The following is a 16,248-nucleotide window of genomic DNA, read 5'->3' on the forward strand; positions in this document are numbered from 1 at the left end:
ATAGGATTCACATCCGGTAACTGCTCTTGGCAGAGAGTCACCAAGTACTGAGCACCAGGTATCACTTGGCCTCTGCGAAGCCAATCCTTGCCATGGCTACTGATGCCTGAGGGTCATACTCTGAAGGTCACATCATGAGGGGCTCAGGTGACTCCCGATGTGCTCAGATGTCCCTGGGCAGGAACACGAAAACCACTTACTCCAAGCTGCGCATTCAAATGTTGTGTTTCCTATAACCTGCACAGAGACTCTTTCTTTACTTGTCATGGCCGTGGCCATATTGAGTAGGACTGGCTGGGTGGTGCAGAGTGACCTGCAAGCTGAGCTTGTGTGCTGTTGTTTTCATGGTTGAGACTGGGGTTCAGATTTTGGTTTTGAGGAAGACACCAGTGAGGTGAAGTCCCCTTCTTGTCACCTCACATCAGGAAATATGTGACAGTGCTATTTCTTACACTGGTGATATTAGCCTTGATTACTTGATTGATATCATGTTTGCCAATTTCTGCTCTGTTTCCCCCTTCCCTCCTCTTTTCTCTGGAAATGAGTTCCTAAGTGTAGTCCACTCTCAGGGCGGGCAGGACAGTAAGTTCCCCCTCCTGGATGGGAGCATCTATGTATGTTATTTGGGTTGTTTCTCTATGAAACAGTTGTCTATTCTCTCTGATTTATGTATTAAATTACTTACTTATATCAGTGTGGACTCACCCATATTACTGGGTTATCATGCAGTACTGTGTTCTTTATTTTGTTGCTCAGATTGTTTGCAGTTTGGCCACTGGGAGTTTTCTCAGGCTTCCTTCTGCTAGAGTTTTCTAGGACCATCTCCTCTTGTTTGTGCTGGCAAAATGCTTCCCCAGAGTGGAAGTTTGAGTTTAACTCTTGAGAGAGTTTTGGGCAGATGAAGTGCCACCTGTGGTCAACCCAGCACTCTGGCATTGACCTCAGTCCACAGTGGCCTGTAGGGCTACAGACCTCAGCATCTCTGATGCAGGAGACAAACGGCACCCCACAACTGCTCACTGATGTTTCTGGATAAGCTATGCGGTCCAGGCACCTCTTGGGGCCGGTTCACTGACAGAGGAGGGTGAGACAGTCAGGAGAAGGGGCAAAGTTGGAGCTTGTGGGAGTCAAGAAGGTGCTCATGAATTTGCTCCCTTAAGAGTTTGAGGGAGTTCCCATCGTGGCGCAGTGGTTAATGAATCCGACTAGGAACCATGAGGTTGCAGGTTCGGTCCCTGCCCTTGCTCAGTGGGTTAAAGATCCGGCGTTGCCGTGAGCTGTGGTGTAGGTTGCAGACGCGGCTCGGATCCCGCGTTGCTGTGGCTCTGGCGTAGGCCAGTGACTACAGCTCCGATTCGACCCCTAGCCTGGGAACCTCCATATGCCGTGGGAGCAGCCCAAAGAAATAGCAAAAAAAAAAAAAAAAAAAAAAAAAAAGAAAAAGAAAAAAAAAAAGAGTTTGAGAAAAGCTGGTGGCATGATCCATAATTACAGAATTCCCAGCCCCTGAGAAAACCCACAGGGCCACAAGTCCTGTGACTTTTTGGCGGTAGGGAGTGATTTGGAGCCCAAGGATGGTATTCACTGGTCCTTGGGGCCCAGCCGAGACACTGCAGCAGTTAAGATGTACAGGGGGCTTCATCAAGGCCCAGCTCCTCATTCTTATGTCCAGGACTTAACCTTGGGCAAAAGTAAGGATTCTGGTGATCTTTTGTCTGTGTGTGGTTTGTAGACCTGTCCTTGAGCTCTCCTGTGATTTCGTCTCCACAGTCTGGGAGAGTCCCTCCCTGGGAGCCAGGATAGGTTGGAGGGAGGATGGCCAGCAAAACAGGTGATAGTTGGAGCTGGGAAAACAGAGCATTTGGCTCAGAATGGAGTCACTTAGAAATGTCAGCTCCAGTTGTCTTTGGCAAAGATACTACCACGTCTTCTTTGGGAGCTCTGCTGTCAGAGTAGGAAGGGCTTTCCACACTAAACACCCCAGGGGCTGAGGGAGCCACCTGTGCCAGGTCCCTGGCTACAGGCCTTTGAGATCCTGGGAGGGGTGTGGGCTGGGCTAGGGAGCTAGTAGTTCATAAAGCAGCAGAAACCCTGCCCTGAGCAGAGCATCCCATCCGCTGACATGATGAAGGGAACGCCACTGCTTGTGCTGGCCTTGCTGGTGACCAGAGGGCTGGGCTTCAATATGGGTGAGAGTAGGAAAGAGGGAGCAGGTGGTCTTCTTGATCCTTGGCCCACACCATCTCGCTCCATCCTTCCAGAATCATCTCCAAGCATCTTCTAGGAACCGAAGTAGGGCGGCTGGCAGATGAGAGTCCAGGAGTCCTGCAGAACCTCCCTGAGCCTTTCAGAACTTGACTGTAGGGAGAGGTTTGGATCCGGAAGGGTCCTTGGTTGTGCACACTGGAAGGGATTGTCAGTCGGGGGTAGAGGTTGCTTATTGGAAGGGAAGCAGCAGGCAGGCTGGTGTGCCTAGGGACAGTGGTCAGGGGCAGAGGGCTCTCCAGTCCTAGCCTGTCTCTTGGCTCCCTTCTTCTGGGAGTGCCTCACAGAGGATGTTTTCTTTCTGGTGTGTAAGTAGTTCTGGGAGAGGGCGGACCTCTGTGGAAGGTGAGTCTGGAGGCTCTGGTTATGTGGGTTACTGTCAAATGGGGGGAGGGAGAGGACCCTCCTACCCCTGCTGATTCCTCTGATGTGGTGTTTTCTGTCTGATTCTTCAGGAATTGCTTGCCCTATGTTTTATGAACTCCTCAGCGTGGTGAGCTTTGGAATAAGACCGCTTTTGGACTCATCCATGGATCTGATTAATGCTACTGAACCGGAAAGAGAAGCCATAAAAAAAGCCCAGGATTGCTTCATTGACACTGGAGTTTTCAACATGTTCAACCATGCCGTCTACGTGGTAATTTACTTGCCTCCAATCTTCACCCTGAAGCCACACATGTGGCATATTGCAATATGTAACATGGTAATAGCCATGCAGTCATAGGATATGCATTAAACAAAAGCTATAAACAATCAAGCACATAAACCTCTGTTCCACCCTGCAGCACATATAATATGCAACCACATGCCCTCTGCACACTAGCCTCTTCTGGTGTCACACATCCACACCTGTCCCAATAATGGCAATTATCTCAAAAATATTTAAAACTAAGGGACTAATATCAGTGAAACAGGTAAACAGTATTATTGACTCATGTAATTTTTCCTTGGTTGGGGAGCTAGCATTGCAGGATTAGAATTTTAATCTTTGACAGGAAAGAAAGAATTCAGCTTCTGTATATGTAGGAGTCCTGTCAGCTCTATTTTAAGAATATTGAAAACGAGTCCCTGCCTTTAGACTCTCTTCCTCAGAAGGGACTCCCTGGCTTTGTAAGTTTTCTGGCTTTTGGCCAACTTCACTCCTCTTGGGCCCACTCTGATGGCTGTCCCTCCGGCCCAGAGCCCCATTTCCGCAGACACAGTCTTAGTGTCTACAAACCCAGATATCTGCTCTGTTATTTTGGTGCCTGAGATCCCTGAGGCAGCTTTTAGCTACATGCACCTGTTGTCCAGGGTTAGTCCAATGTTCCTCTTCCATGAACTATCTTTTTGTTGGTGGTGGTGTTGGTATTGTTCTTGTCACACAATATTGTAGATTTTGAATAGTCTCTCTCTTACTCAATTTTCTCCCAAGTGGTGATTTTGCAAAACGAGAGGTTTTCCAAGAAGCAGAATTTCTTGCACACAGGCACACAGACACGTGGGACTGTTTACAACACCTGCACGCATGTTCCGTACAACCAGTACATCTGACAGGAGGGGCTCAGGTAGAAGAGTTGTCACCCAAACCCAGACTCAGCCACCTTGCTCCTCCCTCGACCAGTCCTCCAGAACCTTCTCACCTCCTCCTCTCCCTGGCATGGCTGGTTGCTCTGTCTTCCTCCTGACACCTGTGCATGGGTGACGAGGGAGCCATCCTCATTGTGGCCTGCCTGATGGCAGCCCCCTCTCCAGCGGTGGGTCTGTGGGCCAGAGGTTCTTTCTGGGGATGGCGTGCAGTCACTGAGGATGAGGAGTGAAGTGATCTTGGGGAGACAGGCCAGCCCTGCAGTGGCCTCAGGTCCTGACCTTCTTTCTTTGCCCTGCTTCCTCCCAGGCTGCTATCATGCTTAGCCCTGATTGTGCCGCCTTTGCAGCAGACACGCTGGAGCAGGATGCCAGTGAAGTCATTTCCACTCTCCTCCCTTTAGGGAGATAACCTTTGCCAGGGATGCCTGGTCTGTTCTCCATCTTCCTGCCCTGTTCTCCTCAACTGAAGCTGGAATCCAGACACCTGTCCCCACCTGATGTGATCCCTATCAGGCTGACTTGAATAAAATAACTGCATCTGTGCTCGGTGTGCCCAGTGTCTGTGTGTTGTGCAGGGAGTAGGCGAGGCCTGGCAGGAGATCTTGGGAGATGGCATGGAGAGGTGGCACGTGTGGTCATAGAGAACCTGGGGACCAGAGTCAGGGTAAACCTGGGCCCTGTTCCTGGCAAGCTGCAGAACCATGGGCAAGTCTGCTTTATCTTTCTCTGGCTATGCTCTCACCTGCAAAACAGGGATTGTGTGTGTGAGGATGAAGCAAAATACCATGAATTGAACCCCTGCCCTCACCAGCCTGGAAAGACAAAAGTGCTGTCCTTGGCCACAGGGAGCTTCTCTCCCACTCTGGTTTTTATCCCAGTTGCAGAGGCTCTAGTCCTTGAACTGTCACTCTGGTTAGTGAAGGGTGACTCAGGACATGACCTGAGCAGGCTTGTCACAGGTCCTCCGTTTTTCCCTGTGGCATTTGCCATTTTCTGCTTGTCGGGTAGATGTCTTCCAAGGATGCTGACCTTTCTTCAGGGACACTTAGTGTCACTGCTGTCCTTGGGTTCTGCTGCTGGGACTAGGACCTTCATGCAGTGTTGGGCCAGGAGGAAGGGAGAAGGGGAGTGGGTGGAAGAAGCCAGCCCAGAGGGAATGTTGTCTTAGAAAGAGCTTGGGCTCTGAAGTCTTACTTGCAGGCTGTGCCACATGGAGCAAGTGTCACTGCCCCCCACCCTCCCACCAGCCTACTTCTAAAAGACTGAACTGGGTAATTGTATTACCAGTACGAGACTTGGGAAGCTCAAGGCAGGGACTAAGTTTTACCCCTGTTTCCTAGAGTCTCGAGCAATGTTGGGTTGTAGTAAGTATGTCCCACAGGAAGAATGGCGTGCCTGGTTAAAATCTCTCTACCTCCTGGGCCAGGCAGGCACAATAAGGTCGCATATGGGGAGCTGAACTTGGGACTTGGGGCTAAGTGGCCAAGGCCTTGAATCTTGGCTCTTCTTTGATCTTCCGGCTGAACTTAAGCACTTTAATTCATCTGTTTGCTCCTTCTACACCTTGATTTTATACCTGCTAAGGGCTGGACACTCTGCTACACTTAGTATTTAGTGTTCAGGTCATACTAAAAACACCGAACATTTTGTTGAAAAGTATAAATAAAATTGGGAACGATAAAGGGCGAAGTCCTTCCTTTGAATGAGATGAATTGACTTGGTAGAAATGTCAGCTATTCCCAACTCTATCTAAATTAATTTTTGTTCCCATGAATGATTGGCTTAAAGTTCACCCCCACCCCCAGAATAAATGGTTGACGTCAACCAAGAAAGTTTAGAAAAACAGAAACTGTGAGGAAGCTTTTCTCAGCAGGTAGTGCAACACAGGTCTCCAGGTAATAAATAGTCTAGTTTTAGTGGAGGACTAGTTAGATAGTCATTGTTGCAGAAGAGAAAACACATGTATAGAGTTAAAGATATTTTAACATATAACAACAGTTTACTGAATCTTGAAAAATGTATTATTTTTAAAATGGCATTGAGAAAAATGGTCACACATTTAAAAAATTAAGATGGACCTGCCAAGCCTTTTCCTGTGGATTAATATATATTAATGATTTAATTGCCATAATTCCAATGGTTAATTATTCATTTGTCACAACTGATTTCTCTGTCTTTGTCTCTGTCTCAGTTTGACATTCATGATATCACCATCTCTTGTTTTTTTTCTCCTCCTGTACTGGAGGAGCCTTCTCAGCTTCTTTTATGATTTTTTATGTCCTATACCAGGGACCATTCTCTTTGTATCTATTTTCTTTTCTTATACATGTTCACTTTCTCCGTGATATCATCCAGCTTTATTCTAACTTTACACTTTTCAAATTTATATCTCCAGCCTCAAAACTAATACATTGCAAAGTACAGAATAGACCCTCAGTAAATATTTGTTCAATCAATCAATGAATATATTTTTTAAAACAGCTCTAAAATTTTCATGAGGGACAATATACATGGAATTAAATAAATAAAAAGTCTATGAAGGAAAAGTTTTCACCTGAATAAAAATATTATTTCCTCCTAAAGATAGAAGATAGAGGAGTTCCTGTCATGGCTCAGTGGTTAACGAATCTGACTAGGAACCATGAGGTTGCGGGTTTGATCCCTGGCTTTGCTCAGTGGGTTAAGGATCCAGCGTTGCCGTGAGCTGTGGTGTAGGTTGCAGATGTGGCTCGGATCCCTAGTTGCTGTGGCTGTGGCGTAGGCCGGCGGCTACAACTCTGATTCGACCCCTCGCCTGGGAACTTTCATATGCTGCGGGAGGGGCCCTAGAAAAGGCAAAAAGACAAAAAAAGATAGAAGACAGATAAAGTAATCCCAGTGGAAATAACAGGATTTTTTTCTGGAGAAAAATGTACTTTATTCTTACAAACTTGATCCTTATCATATGAGTTAAAAATCCCTCTCCTATGTTTACACTAAAAAAAAAAATGAAAATATATTCTGACATAAAATCTTGTCCACCAATGTTTATAGCAGCTTTATTCAGATTTCAGTTTACAAGTAAATCTATACACAACAACTATTGAATATATAAACAAAATGTGTCATGCTCCTATAGTTGAATACTACTTGGCAATAAAAAGGAATGAATTATTAGCACATGCATCACTATGGAAGAACATTAAAACATTATGATGAGTAGGGAGTTCCCGTTGTGGCGCAGCAGAAATGAATCTAACTAAAATCCATGAGGATGTGGGTTCAGTCCCTGGCCTCGATTAGTGGGGTCATGTATCTGGTGTTGCCCTGAGCTGTGGTGTGGATCACAGACACACCTTGGACCCTGCGTTGCGGTGGTTGTGGTGTAGGCCTGCATTGGTAACTCTGATTCAGCCCCTAACCTGGGAACTTCCATGTGCTGCGGGTGCGACCCTGAAAAGCAAAACAAACACATTACGATAAGTAAAAGAAGCCAAACTCAAAAGACTACAGTTGTATGGTTCACTGATATGCCATTTATGTTATATTTGGAAAAATAAGCAAGCATAGCTGAAAACAATTTAAACTCTAAACTACCCACATAAGAGTCACCAAATTCCCAGTTCTGTGAAAAATATTGATAAGGTCTGACACACAGTCTTAAATTTTTTTTTTTTTTTTCAGGAAGCAGAGGCCCACCAGATGAAAATCCCTGATTGCAAACATGTAGACACCAGACTGGTTGAAACAGATGAATGATACTTGAAACTTCACCTTGATGCTAACCAATCTGAGAGTTGTGCTGGAGCTGCTCATGTACCCTTCAGGTCCCTTTCTTTTCTTTTTTTTTTTTTTTTGTCTTTTTGCTATTTCTTAGGCCGCTCCCACGGCATATGGAGGTTCCCAGGCTAGGGGTTGAATCGGAGCTGTAACCACCGGCTTACACCAGAGCCACAGCAACGCGGGATCCGAGCCGCGTCTGCAACCTACACCACAGCTCACGGCAACGCCGGATCGTTAACCCACTGAGCAAGGGCAGGGACTGAACCTGCAACTTCATGGTTCCTAGTCAGATTCGTTAACCACTGCGCCACGACGGGAACTCCCTCAGGTCCCTTTCTTATACCGACTTAAAATCTTTTGTCTCCTAGGAAAGAATATACCGTGGAGAAAAGACAGTCTCTTCAGCAAGTGGTGTTGGGAAAGCCTGACAGTCACATGCAAATCAATGATGTTAGAATACACCCTCACACCATACACAAAAATAAACTCGAAATGGCTTAAAAACTTAAATATAAGGCACAACACTCCAAGAAGAGAACACAGGCAAGTCATTCTCTGACATAAACTGTAGCAATGTTTTCTTAAGTCAGTCTCCGGAGGCAATATAAATAAAAGCAAAAATAAACAAATGGGACCTAATCAAACGTATAACCTTTTTCACAGCAAAGGGAACTGTAAACAAAACAAAAAGTTTACAAGCAGGGAGAAAATATTTGTAAAACCTGTGACCTACAAGGGCTTAATTTCCAAAACATAAAAACAGCTTATACAACTGAATAGCTAAAAAACAAACCAATCAGAATATGGGCAGATGACCTAAATAGACATCTCTCCAAAGAAGACATACAGATGCCTAAAAGGTACATGAAAAGATCAACATTGCTAATTATTAGAGAAATGCAAACCCAAACCACATCTCACCAGTCAGAATGGCCATCATTAAAAAGTCTACAAATAGGATTTCCGTTGTGGCATAGTTGGGGGTTGGGGATCCAGCGTTGTTGCTGCTTCGGCTACGGTCACTTCTGTTGCAAGGGTTTGATCCCTGGCTGGGGAACTTCCATGTGTCACAGGTGGGGCCAAAAAGAGAAAGTCTAGGAGTGACAAAAGCTGAAGAGGGTGTGGAGAAAAGGGAACCCTCCTGTGCTGTTGGTGGGAATGTAAATTGATGCAGCCACTATGGATGACAGCATGAAGGTTCTTCAAAAAATTAAAAATAGAGTTGCCATATGATCCAGCAACCCCACTCCTGGGCATATATTCAGAGAAAACCATAATTCAAATAGATATATGTGGAGTTCTCACCGTGGTGCAATGGTTTAAGAATCTGACTGCAGTGGCTTGGGTTGCTGCAGAAGTGTGGGTTTGATCCCAGGCCTGGCAGAATGGGTTAAAGAATTCCAAGTTGCCACAGCTGCGGGATAGGTCACACCTGTGGCTTGGGTCGTTCCCTGGGCTGGGATCTCCATCTTGCCACCAAACAAACAAACAAACAAACAAACCCCAAAAGCAAAGCACAACAACAGATGAATTTAGTTACAAAACGGAAAGAGACTCACAGACATAGAGAATAGATTTTTTTTGTTGCCAAGGGTTGGGGGTGGTGGAGGGATGGATTGGGAGTTTGGGCTTAGCAGATGCTAACTATTACATACAGAATAGATAAACAACAAGGTCCTAATGTGTATCACAGGGAACTGTATTCAATATCTTGTAATAAACCACAATGGGAAAGAGTATGATAAAGAATACATACGTATAGAGGTATCTGAATCACTTTGCTGTACACCAGAAACTAACACAACACTGTAAATGAACTATATTGAAATAAAAAAAAATTAAAAACAAACAAATAAAAAAATCTTTTTCTTCTACCCAGCAACTTGGAGATGGTCGTAGGACATTAGTACAATCTTCCCAGGTTGCTGGCCTCCTGAATAAAGAACTTTTTCCTTTTTAGCCAACAGCCGTCTCTCCAGCATTAGTCTTTCCAACAGTGAGCAGCTGAACGTGGGTTTTGTATCCGCCTCCTCGAGTTACACTCCTGGGTTAAACACAGTCACTGACTACAATAGGCAGGGATGTTTACTCTGGGAGCTGCAGCCGAGCTCCACACTTGACAACTTGCTCAGGTCGCTCAACATCCCTCCCCTATTTTCTCCAATATGACCCTGTCTGGAGTTTTGTCTCTCTTGTCATTGCCCAAATACACTGTACCCCACAAAATTAACTTTGAAGAGAAATAAGATTTTACTAGCTTCCAGGTAATAGGCGTATGCACTGAGGACTGACAAGATTCCTTGTGTCTTGATTTTGTAGCTTTGCGAAGTATCTGAATAAAATATCTCTAAACATTCCTGTGATCGGTTGCAGACTACACTCCACGGAAATCTTCGTTCGTCCCTTTAAATGAAGTGAGACCCCATCCCTACATGGGTCCTTGCGGGCACCACTTCGGTGAGCCTCTCGCTTGGGGGATCTTGGCCTGGGCCCAGAGGTCTGGAGAGGGGGCCCCTAGCCAAGCTCCATCGGCCCAGCGGGAACTACATTACCCAGACGTCTCTGCGCCGCGCGTCCACGGCACTGCGCCAATGAAGGCCAAGGAGAAAGCCGCTTTAAATACTTTGCGCAACCTGTTCTGGCGGGGTTTCCGGCGTCCACCTGAAGAGGGTCACTTTGGCGACCTTTGGGTCGGTCCGGTTGATCCAGTTCTGCACTCTTGGTCCGGCCTGAGGTAAGGTGAGCGGGAAGGCGCTAGAGGAGACGTTGCCCACAGCTCATAGCTTCGGGTCTGTGGCTCGGAGCAGAGTGGCTGCGCCCGGGACGGGCTGGGGTTGGGGTTTGACTGAGCCTGAGATAACCTGGGCTTGGTCGTCCGCCTCTCCGGCTTCGCTTCACCGCAGGTCCTCGGGCGACCCAACGCAGGTTGATCTTTTGTGCCTTAGGCCTTCTCCTTCCCAGACCCCCCACCTTTGAATCCTAAAGCCTCGAATGAGGGGTGCCGCTCAAGCCACTTCAGCTTGTCTCCTTTGTTCAAGACAGTGGAGCATTCTTGGGTGAAGTCCCGATTTCTGACACCCACCGTGATGAGAAAACTGTTACATGCAGAGGGACCAGCATGTGCTGAGCAATGGAATCGCGACTGAGGAGCATGCGGGAAACATTGTGAATGGACAAGCCGTATGTGGAATGGTAGCTGCCTCAGCAGCTTGGCCAACATTCTGAAGGCGTTGGAGGGTTGTGAGCACAGAGACTAGATCTGAGTTAGAATTTTATTATATTATTATTTTTTCTTTTTGGGTTTGCACCTGTGGCATATGGAAGTTACCAGGCTAGGGGTCAAATCAGAGCTGTAGCTGCCAGCCTAGCCACAGCCACACATCGGAGCCGATCACCGCCTTAGCTTGCAGCAACGCTGGATCCTTAACCCACTGATGAGGCCAGGGATCAAACCCACACCTTCATGGGTACTTGTTGGGTTCTTAACCCACTGAGCCGCAAGGGCTCCTGAGTTAGAATTTTAAAAGGTCGCTGGGAGTTCCCGTCGGGGCGCAGGGGAAACGAATCCGACTAGGAACGAAGAGGTTGCGGGTTCGATCCCTGGCCTTGCTCAGTGGGTTAAGGATCCGGCGTTGCTATGTGCTGTGGTGTAGGTCGCAGGTCCGGCTCGGATCCCATGTTGCTGTGGCTCTGGCGTAGGTCCGCGGCTACAGCTCCGATTGGACCCCCAGCCTGGGAACCTCCATATACCCCAGGTGCGGGCCTAGAAAAGACAAAAATAAAATAAAACAAAAGGTCGCTAAATGATACTGAGATTAGTCTGCGGCAAGGTGGGGATGGGGAGTGGGGGAGTAGGATTGATGATGATATTGGCTATGGGGTGATATTGTGGAGGCTACAGCAAACAGACTATGAGAATTACCATGGGGCGCTGGAGCAGATAGGTGTATGTAGACTGGGAGAAGTGATCCAATTATGAGACTTTTAAGGTTAGAAGACTAGCATCCACTCAGCCCCTTTCCCTATTTCTAACTTAGGAGTTTATGAAACAGCCACTCCTTGCAACACTAAGAGATCAGTGTTCTAAATGTGGAGATACAGGTAGGCAATTAAACGCTGAAATGTATGAATCTAACACGTTTATGCAAGCACGTAATATTTCGGTTCACATCTTAATATGCTATAAAGCAGTGTATTGGCACTAAAAAGTCTTAAGTATTACATTTTCTTAAATACTTAAAAGATAAGTATAACACAAATATAAAATTTCAAAACCCATCAAGTCTTTTGCACTGAAAATTTTGACAAAGCCTTAATTCTGTGCAAAATAAAAGCACTTGACATACACTAAGGCATTTGATACCAACAGCGTCTTATGAGGTTGGTACCATTCTAATGCCCATTTTATAGGTGAAGACACTAAGGCACAGGAAGAGTGAATCCTAGTTTAAGGTTACACAGCTAGTAAGAGGCAGCATCAAGACTGAAATCCGGAAGTGAAAAATAGTCAGCTGGAGGTCATTTTGCTTCAGGGCAGGCTTAGGGGGTTGGATCAGCCTTCAAGACCCCAGCAGGGATGCCCTTCACTCACAGTTCTCTCTCTTCCCACAGGTTTCCATGGTTTCAGAAGCATTTATGAGCCATGCACAGGTGAGTAAAGATTGTCTCAGGCCCTCACTCTCTCCATCTTCCATTCATGGTCTCCAGGATGTGTCCCGGGACTCTATGCCTGCCACTCTGCTGTTGTCATTGCTTTTGACGCCTCTCTCAAGACTCAAGATCTGAATTCAGGCCATGGGTTATATTGAGAGGTCCTGATTTCTGGCCACCAATAGACTGTCCTATAGAGAGTATTACAGGTACTGTCCTGTAGACAGTATTACAGGTACAGGTGCAAATGCTTAGAAGTGAGACTAGGTGGCAACCATAGTTCTCCATTACTTCTTGTGGGATCAGAGAGCCAGGATGCAGGAGTCAGGCCTGAAATGGCAGGCTGAGAAATAGTGCCTCTATGCTGAGGGTACTGGGAGCCTTGGAAGATTTGATGTAGAAGAGGAGAGAACTCTGAATCAGGTCTTAATAGACTTTCTCTGGGCCCAGAGTGGAGAACAGGCAATAGGAGTAAGGGAGGCTACTGCAGTACTCTAGATGAGAATGGTAACAGCTTGACCAGGTTGGTGGCTGGGTCAGGGTAGTGGCTGTGGATGAAGGGGTGGGGAGGGAAGCATGGGTCTATTTATTTATATATTTATTTATTTATGTCTTTTTGCCATTTCTTGGGCCACTCCCATGGCATATGGAGGTTCCCAGGCTAGGGGTCGAATAGGAGCTGTAGCCACTGCAATGTGGGATCTGAGCCGCACCTGTGACCTACACCACAGCTCACAGCAACGCCGGATTGTTAACCCACTGAGCAAGGGCAGGGATCACCCACAACCTCATGGTTCCTAGTCGGTTTCATTAACCACTGCGCCATGACGGGAACTCCTATTTTTTTTTTTTTAAATTTTATTACAGTATAGTTGACTTACAAAGTTGTATTAGTTTCAGGTGTACAACAAAGTAAATCATATACATATATCCATTCCTTTTCAGATTATTTTTCCATATAAGTTATTATACAGCATTGAATAAATTACCCTGTACTATACAGTGGGTCCTTGTTACCTATTTTATACGTAGTAGTATGTATATGTGAGTCCTAACCTCCTAATTTATTCCTATGCCCCACCCATGTTTCCCCTTTTGTAACCATAAATTGGGTTTCAAAATCTTTGAGTCTATTTCTGTTTTGTAAGTTCTTTTGTTTTTTGTTAGATTCCACATGTTAGTGATCTCATATGATATTTGTCTTTCTCTGTATGACTTACTTCACTTAGTATGATAATTTCTAGGTTCATCCATGTTGCTTGCAAATGGCATTATGTTATTCTTTTCTATAGCTGAGTAATATTCGATTGTATCTATGTACCACATCTTCCTGGATTTGTTTTTAAAGTAGATCCAACAAAACTATTTGATGTAGAGAGAGGAGGAATACAAATTTTGGCCTTTGCAGAAGGAAGGAGATGCCATCAACTGGAATGAGGAGGTCAGTTGTAGAAGTAAGTTTCAAGAGAGAATATTAGGAGTTAGGTTTTGTCCTAATCATTGCTCCAACCTTATCATACGCCATACAATTCATATCACAGTAAATCCTTATAAATGCAGTGAATTCAGGAAAGTCTTCACCTGTAAACATAGACTTGTTTAACATAAGAGATTCACACTGGAGAAAGACCTCATGAATGTAGTGAGTGTGGTAAAGGCTTTAGCCGGAAATACAGACTTGATCAGCACCAGAGAATCCACAGTACCTGATGAATGCAGTGAATGTGGGAAATGCTTTAGGCAAAGCTCTGGCCTTATTGAACATCAGAGAATTCACACTGAGGCAAGACCTTATAAGTATAGTGAATGTGGAAAAATCTTTAGTCACAAAGTCACACTTGTTTGGCACTAAAGCATAAACACTGCAGAAAAGCATTGTAAGTTCACTGAGTGTGGGAAATTCTTTAGCTGACGCTCTGGTCTTATTGTACATCAGAGTTCACACTGGTGAAAATCCGTAGTGCACAAAATGTGGGAAATTTTTTAGCAAAAAGTCCAGCCTCATTTTACACCAGGGAGTTCACAATGGTGAAAAGCCTTATGAGTATAACGAATGTGGGAAACCTTCAGCCTTAAGTCCACACTTGTTCAACACCAGATAATACACACTGGAGAACGGCCTAATGAATGCCATGGAATGTGGGACATTTTTTTTTTTGGCCACCCCACAGCAGATGGAGTTCCCGGGCCAGGGATCAGACCCAAGCTACAGTTGCAACCTACGCCACAGCTCTGGAAACACTGGATCCTTAACCACTGTGCTGGATTGGGGATCGAATCTGCGTCCCAGCGCTCCAGAGATGCTGCTGATCCCATTGTACCACAGTGGGAACTCCATGTGGGGCATTCCTTAGCCACAAATCTAGCCTCATTAAACATCAGAGAAGTCACCTTGTAAAAAAGCCTGAAGCTAATGGTCTTTCCTTACTTGTTACCAGAAAGTTCAAGCTGGAGAATGGTCTTTGCAGTGCAGGATGTTTGCTCTTTGGTCAGTGAGAATGACACTAGGGAGAAGTTCTGAGAGTAATCTCTATAAAGTAGCCATTGTTCAAAAGTTTTATCTCATACCTTAGAAATCTATACATAGAACTTCCATATGACCCTGCAATCCCACTCTTGGGCATCTATCCGGACAAAACTCTACTTAAAAGAGACACATGCACCCGCATGTTCATTGCAGCACTATTCACAATAGTCAGGACATGCAAACAACCCAAATGTCCATCGACAGAGGATTGGATTAGGAAGATGTGGTATATATACACAATGGAATATTACTCAGCCATAAAAAAGAATGACATAATGCCATTTGCAGCAACATGGATGGAACTAGAGAATCTCATACTGAGTGAAATGAGCCAGAAAGACAAAGACAAATACCATATGATATCACTTATAACTGGAATCTAATATCCAGCACAAATGAACATTTCCTCAGAAAAGAAAATCATGGACTTGGAGAAGAGACTTGTGGTTGCCTGATGGGAGGGGGAGGGAGTGGGAGGGATCGGGAGCTTGGGCTTATCAGACACAACCTAGAATAGATTTACAAGGAGATCCTGCTGAATAGCATTGAGAACTATGTCTAGATACTCATGTTGCAACAGAAGAAAGGGTGGGGGAAAAAATGTAATTGTAATGTATACATGTAAGGATAACCTGACCCCCTTGCTGTACAGTGGGAAAATAAAAAAAAATTATATATATAAAAAAAAGTTTTATCTCATATATCTGAACATCTACAATGGAGAGATTCCCACTGGTTAAGTTCTGGTTAAGTGGGAGGCTCTCAGCATCTGTATTGCTCTTTGGCCTCCCCAAGGCCCTTGCCTGAGTTAAATCATTACCAGTACCTGTGGCAGAAGCTATGTCACCTCTACCTGCTGGCAAATGTGCATCAGGTCACCCAGTGTGCCCAGGTAAGATAGACCTCTGTATCCATCCCTGGTTTCTTGGAGGAAATCATGAGTGGTTATTGGAGTCCACCATAATTACATTCACACACTGGGTGTGATAAATAGTTGGGAGCAAGCTAAAGAGGATGTACCCTGTCTAAAGATGCTGCGAGAAATACTTTGGTCACTAAAGCTGTGAGGGATGAGCGTGTATAGATGTTCTCAGGACTTGTAGATTTATATCTCTCCTATGGACAAGGTCACTGGGAGAGCAAATAATCTTAAAAAGTTTTCTAGATTCCTGGGACTTCTTGAGCTGATTACCTCAAAGTCACTGTTAGGCAAGAAAATGGAGACTGAGAGAAGATATTGTCATCCAAGCATGTGACTTTTGTGACTCAGTCTTTATTGCTTGCTAGTCTTTCCTTCCCTTGAAGTAGGGCTCTTCCACAAAGGGATGAGGGTAGTTATGGTCAAATCAATATGTTTGTCAAATTTTCTAGCTTTTCAAGAGAAGCAGGAAATCCATATTTGTATGTGGAACCTTTTTATTTTTCTTTTCTGTTCCTCCCTCCTTTGCTCCCTCCCTCCTTTCCTACCTTCCTTC

At 45.2% G+C, this 16,248-nt stretch overlaps 1 protein-coding gene and 1 long non-coding RNA gene across 3 annotated transcripts in view; both read left to right on the top strand.

Moving 5' to 3' along the window:
- On the top strand, window positions 2,083-4,377 carry LOC100739673 (major allergen I polypeptide chain 2-like). Its single transcript, XM_003481826.4, has 3 exons — window positions 2,083-2,189; window positions 2,721-2,902; window positions 4,142-4,377. Exons 1-3 carry the CDS (start codon window positions 2,123-2,125, stop codon window positions 4,241-4,243), a joined length of 351 nt encoding a protein of 116 aa, XP_003481874.2. The 5' UTR covers window positions 2,083-2,122; the 3' UTR covers window positions 4,244-4,377.
- Window positions 8,756-16,248, top strand: part of LOC110261275 — a 42,703-nt gene continuing 35,210 nt past the window's right edge. For both annotated transcript variants that reach the window (XR_002345312.1, XR_002345313.1), the window contains exons 1-3: window positions 8,756-10,330; window positions 10,635-10,859; window positions 12,208-12,246. This is a non-coding gene — a long non-coding RNA (uncharacterized LOC110261275). The remainder of the gene's footprint in view (window positions 10,331-10,634; window positions 10,860-12,207; window positions 12,247-16,248) is intronic.

Source organism: Sus scrofa, chromosome 6 (assembly GCF_000003025.6).
Source record: "Sus scrofa isolate TJ Tabasco breed Duroc chromosome 6, Sscrofa11.1, whole genome shotgun sequence".
In the NCBI taxonomy this organism is placed as follows: domain Eukaryota; kingdom Metazoa; phylum Chordata; class Mammalia; order Artiodactyla; family Suidae; genus Sus; species Sus scrofa.

Coding starts and splice junctions, on each gene's coding strand:
- LOC100739673 (XM_003481826.4), top strand. CDS start 2,123: ATGATGAAGGGAACGCCACTGCTTGTGCTGGCCTTGCTGGTGACCAGA. Junction 2,190..2,720: donor AGGGCTGGGCTTCAATATGG/GTGAGAGTAGGA, acceptor CTGATTCTTCAG/GAATTGCTTGCCCTATGTTT. Junction 2,903..4,141: donor TCAACCATGCCGTCTACGTG/GTAATTTACTTG, acceptor GCTTCCTCCCAG/GCTGCTATCATGCTTAGCCC.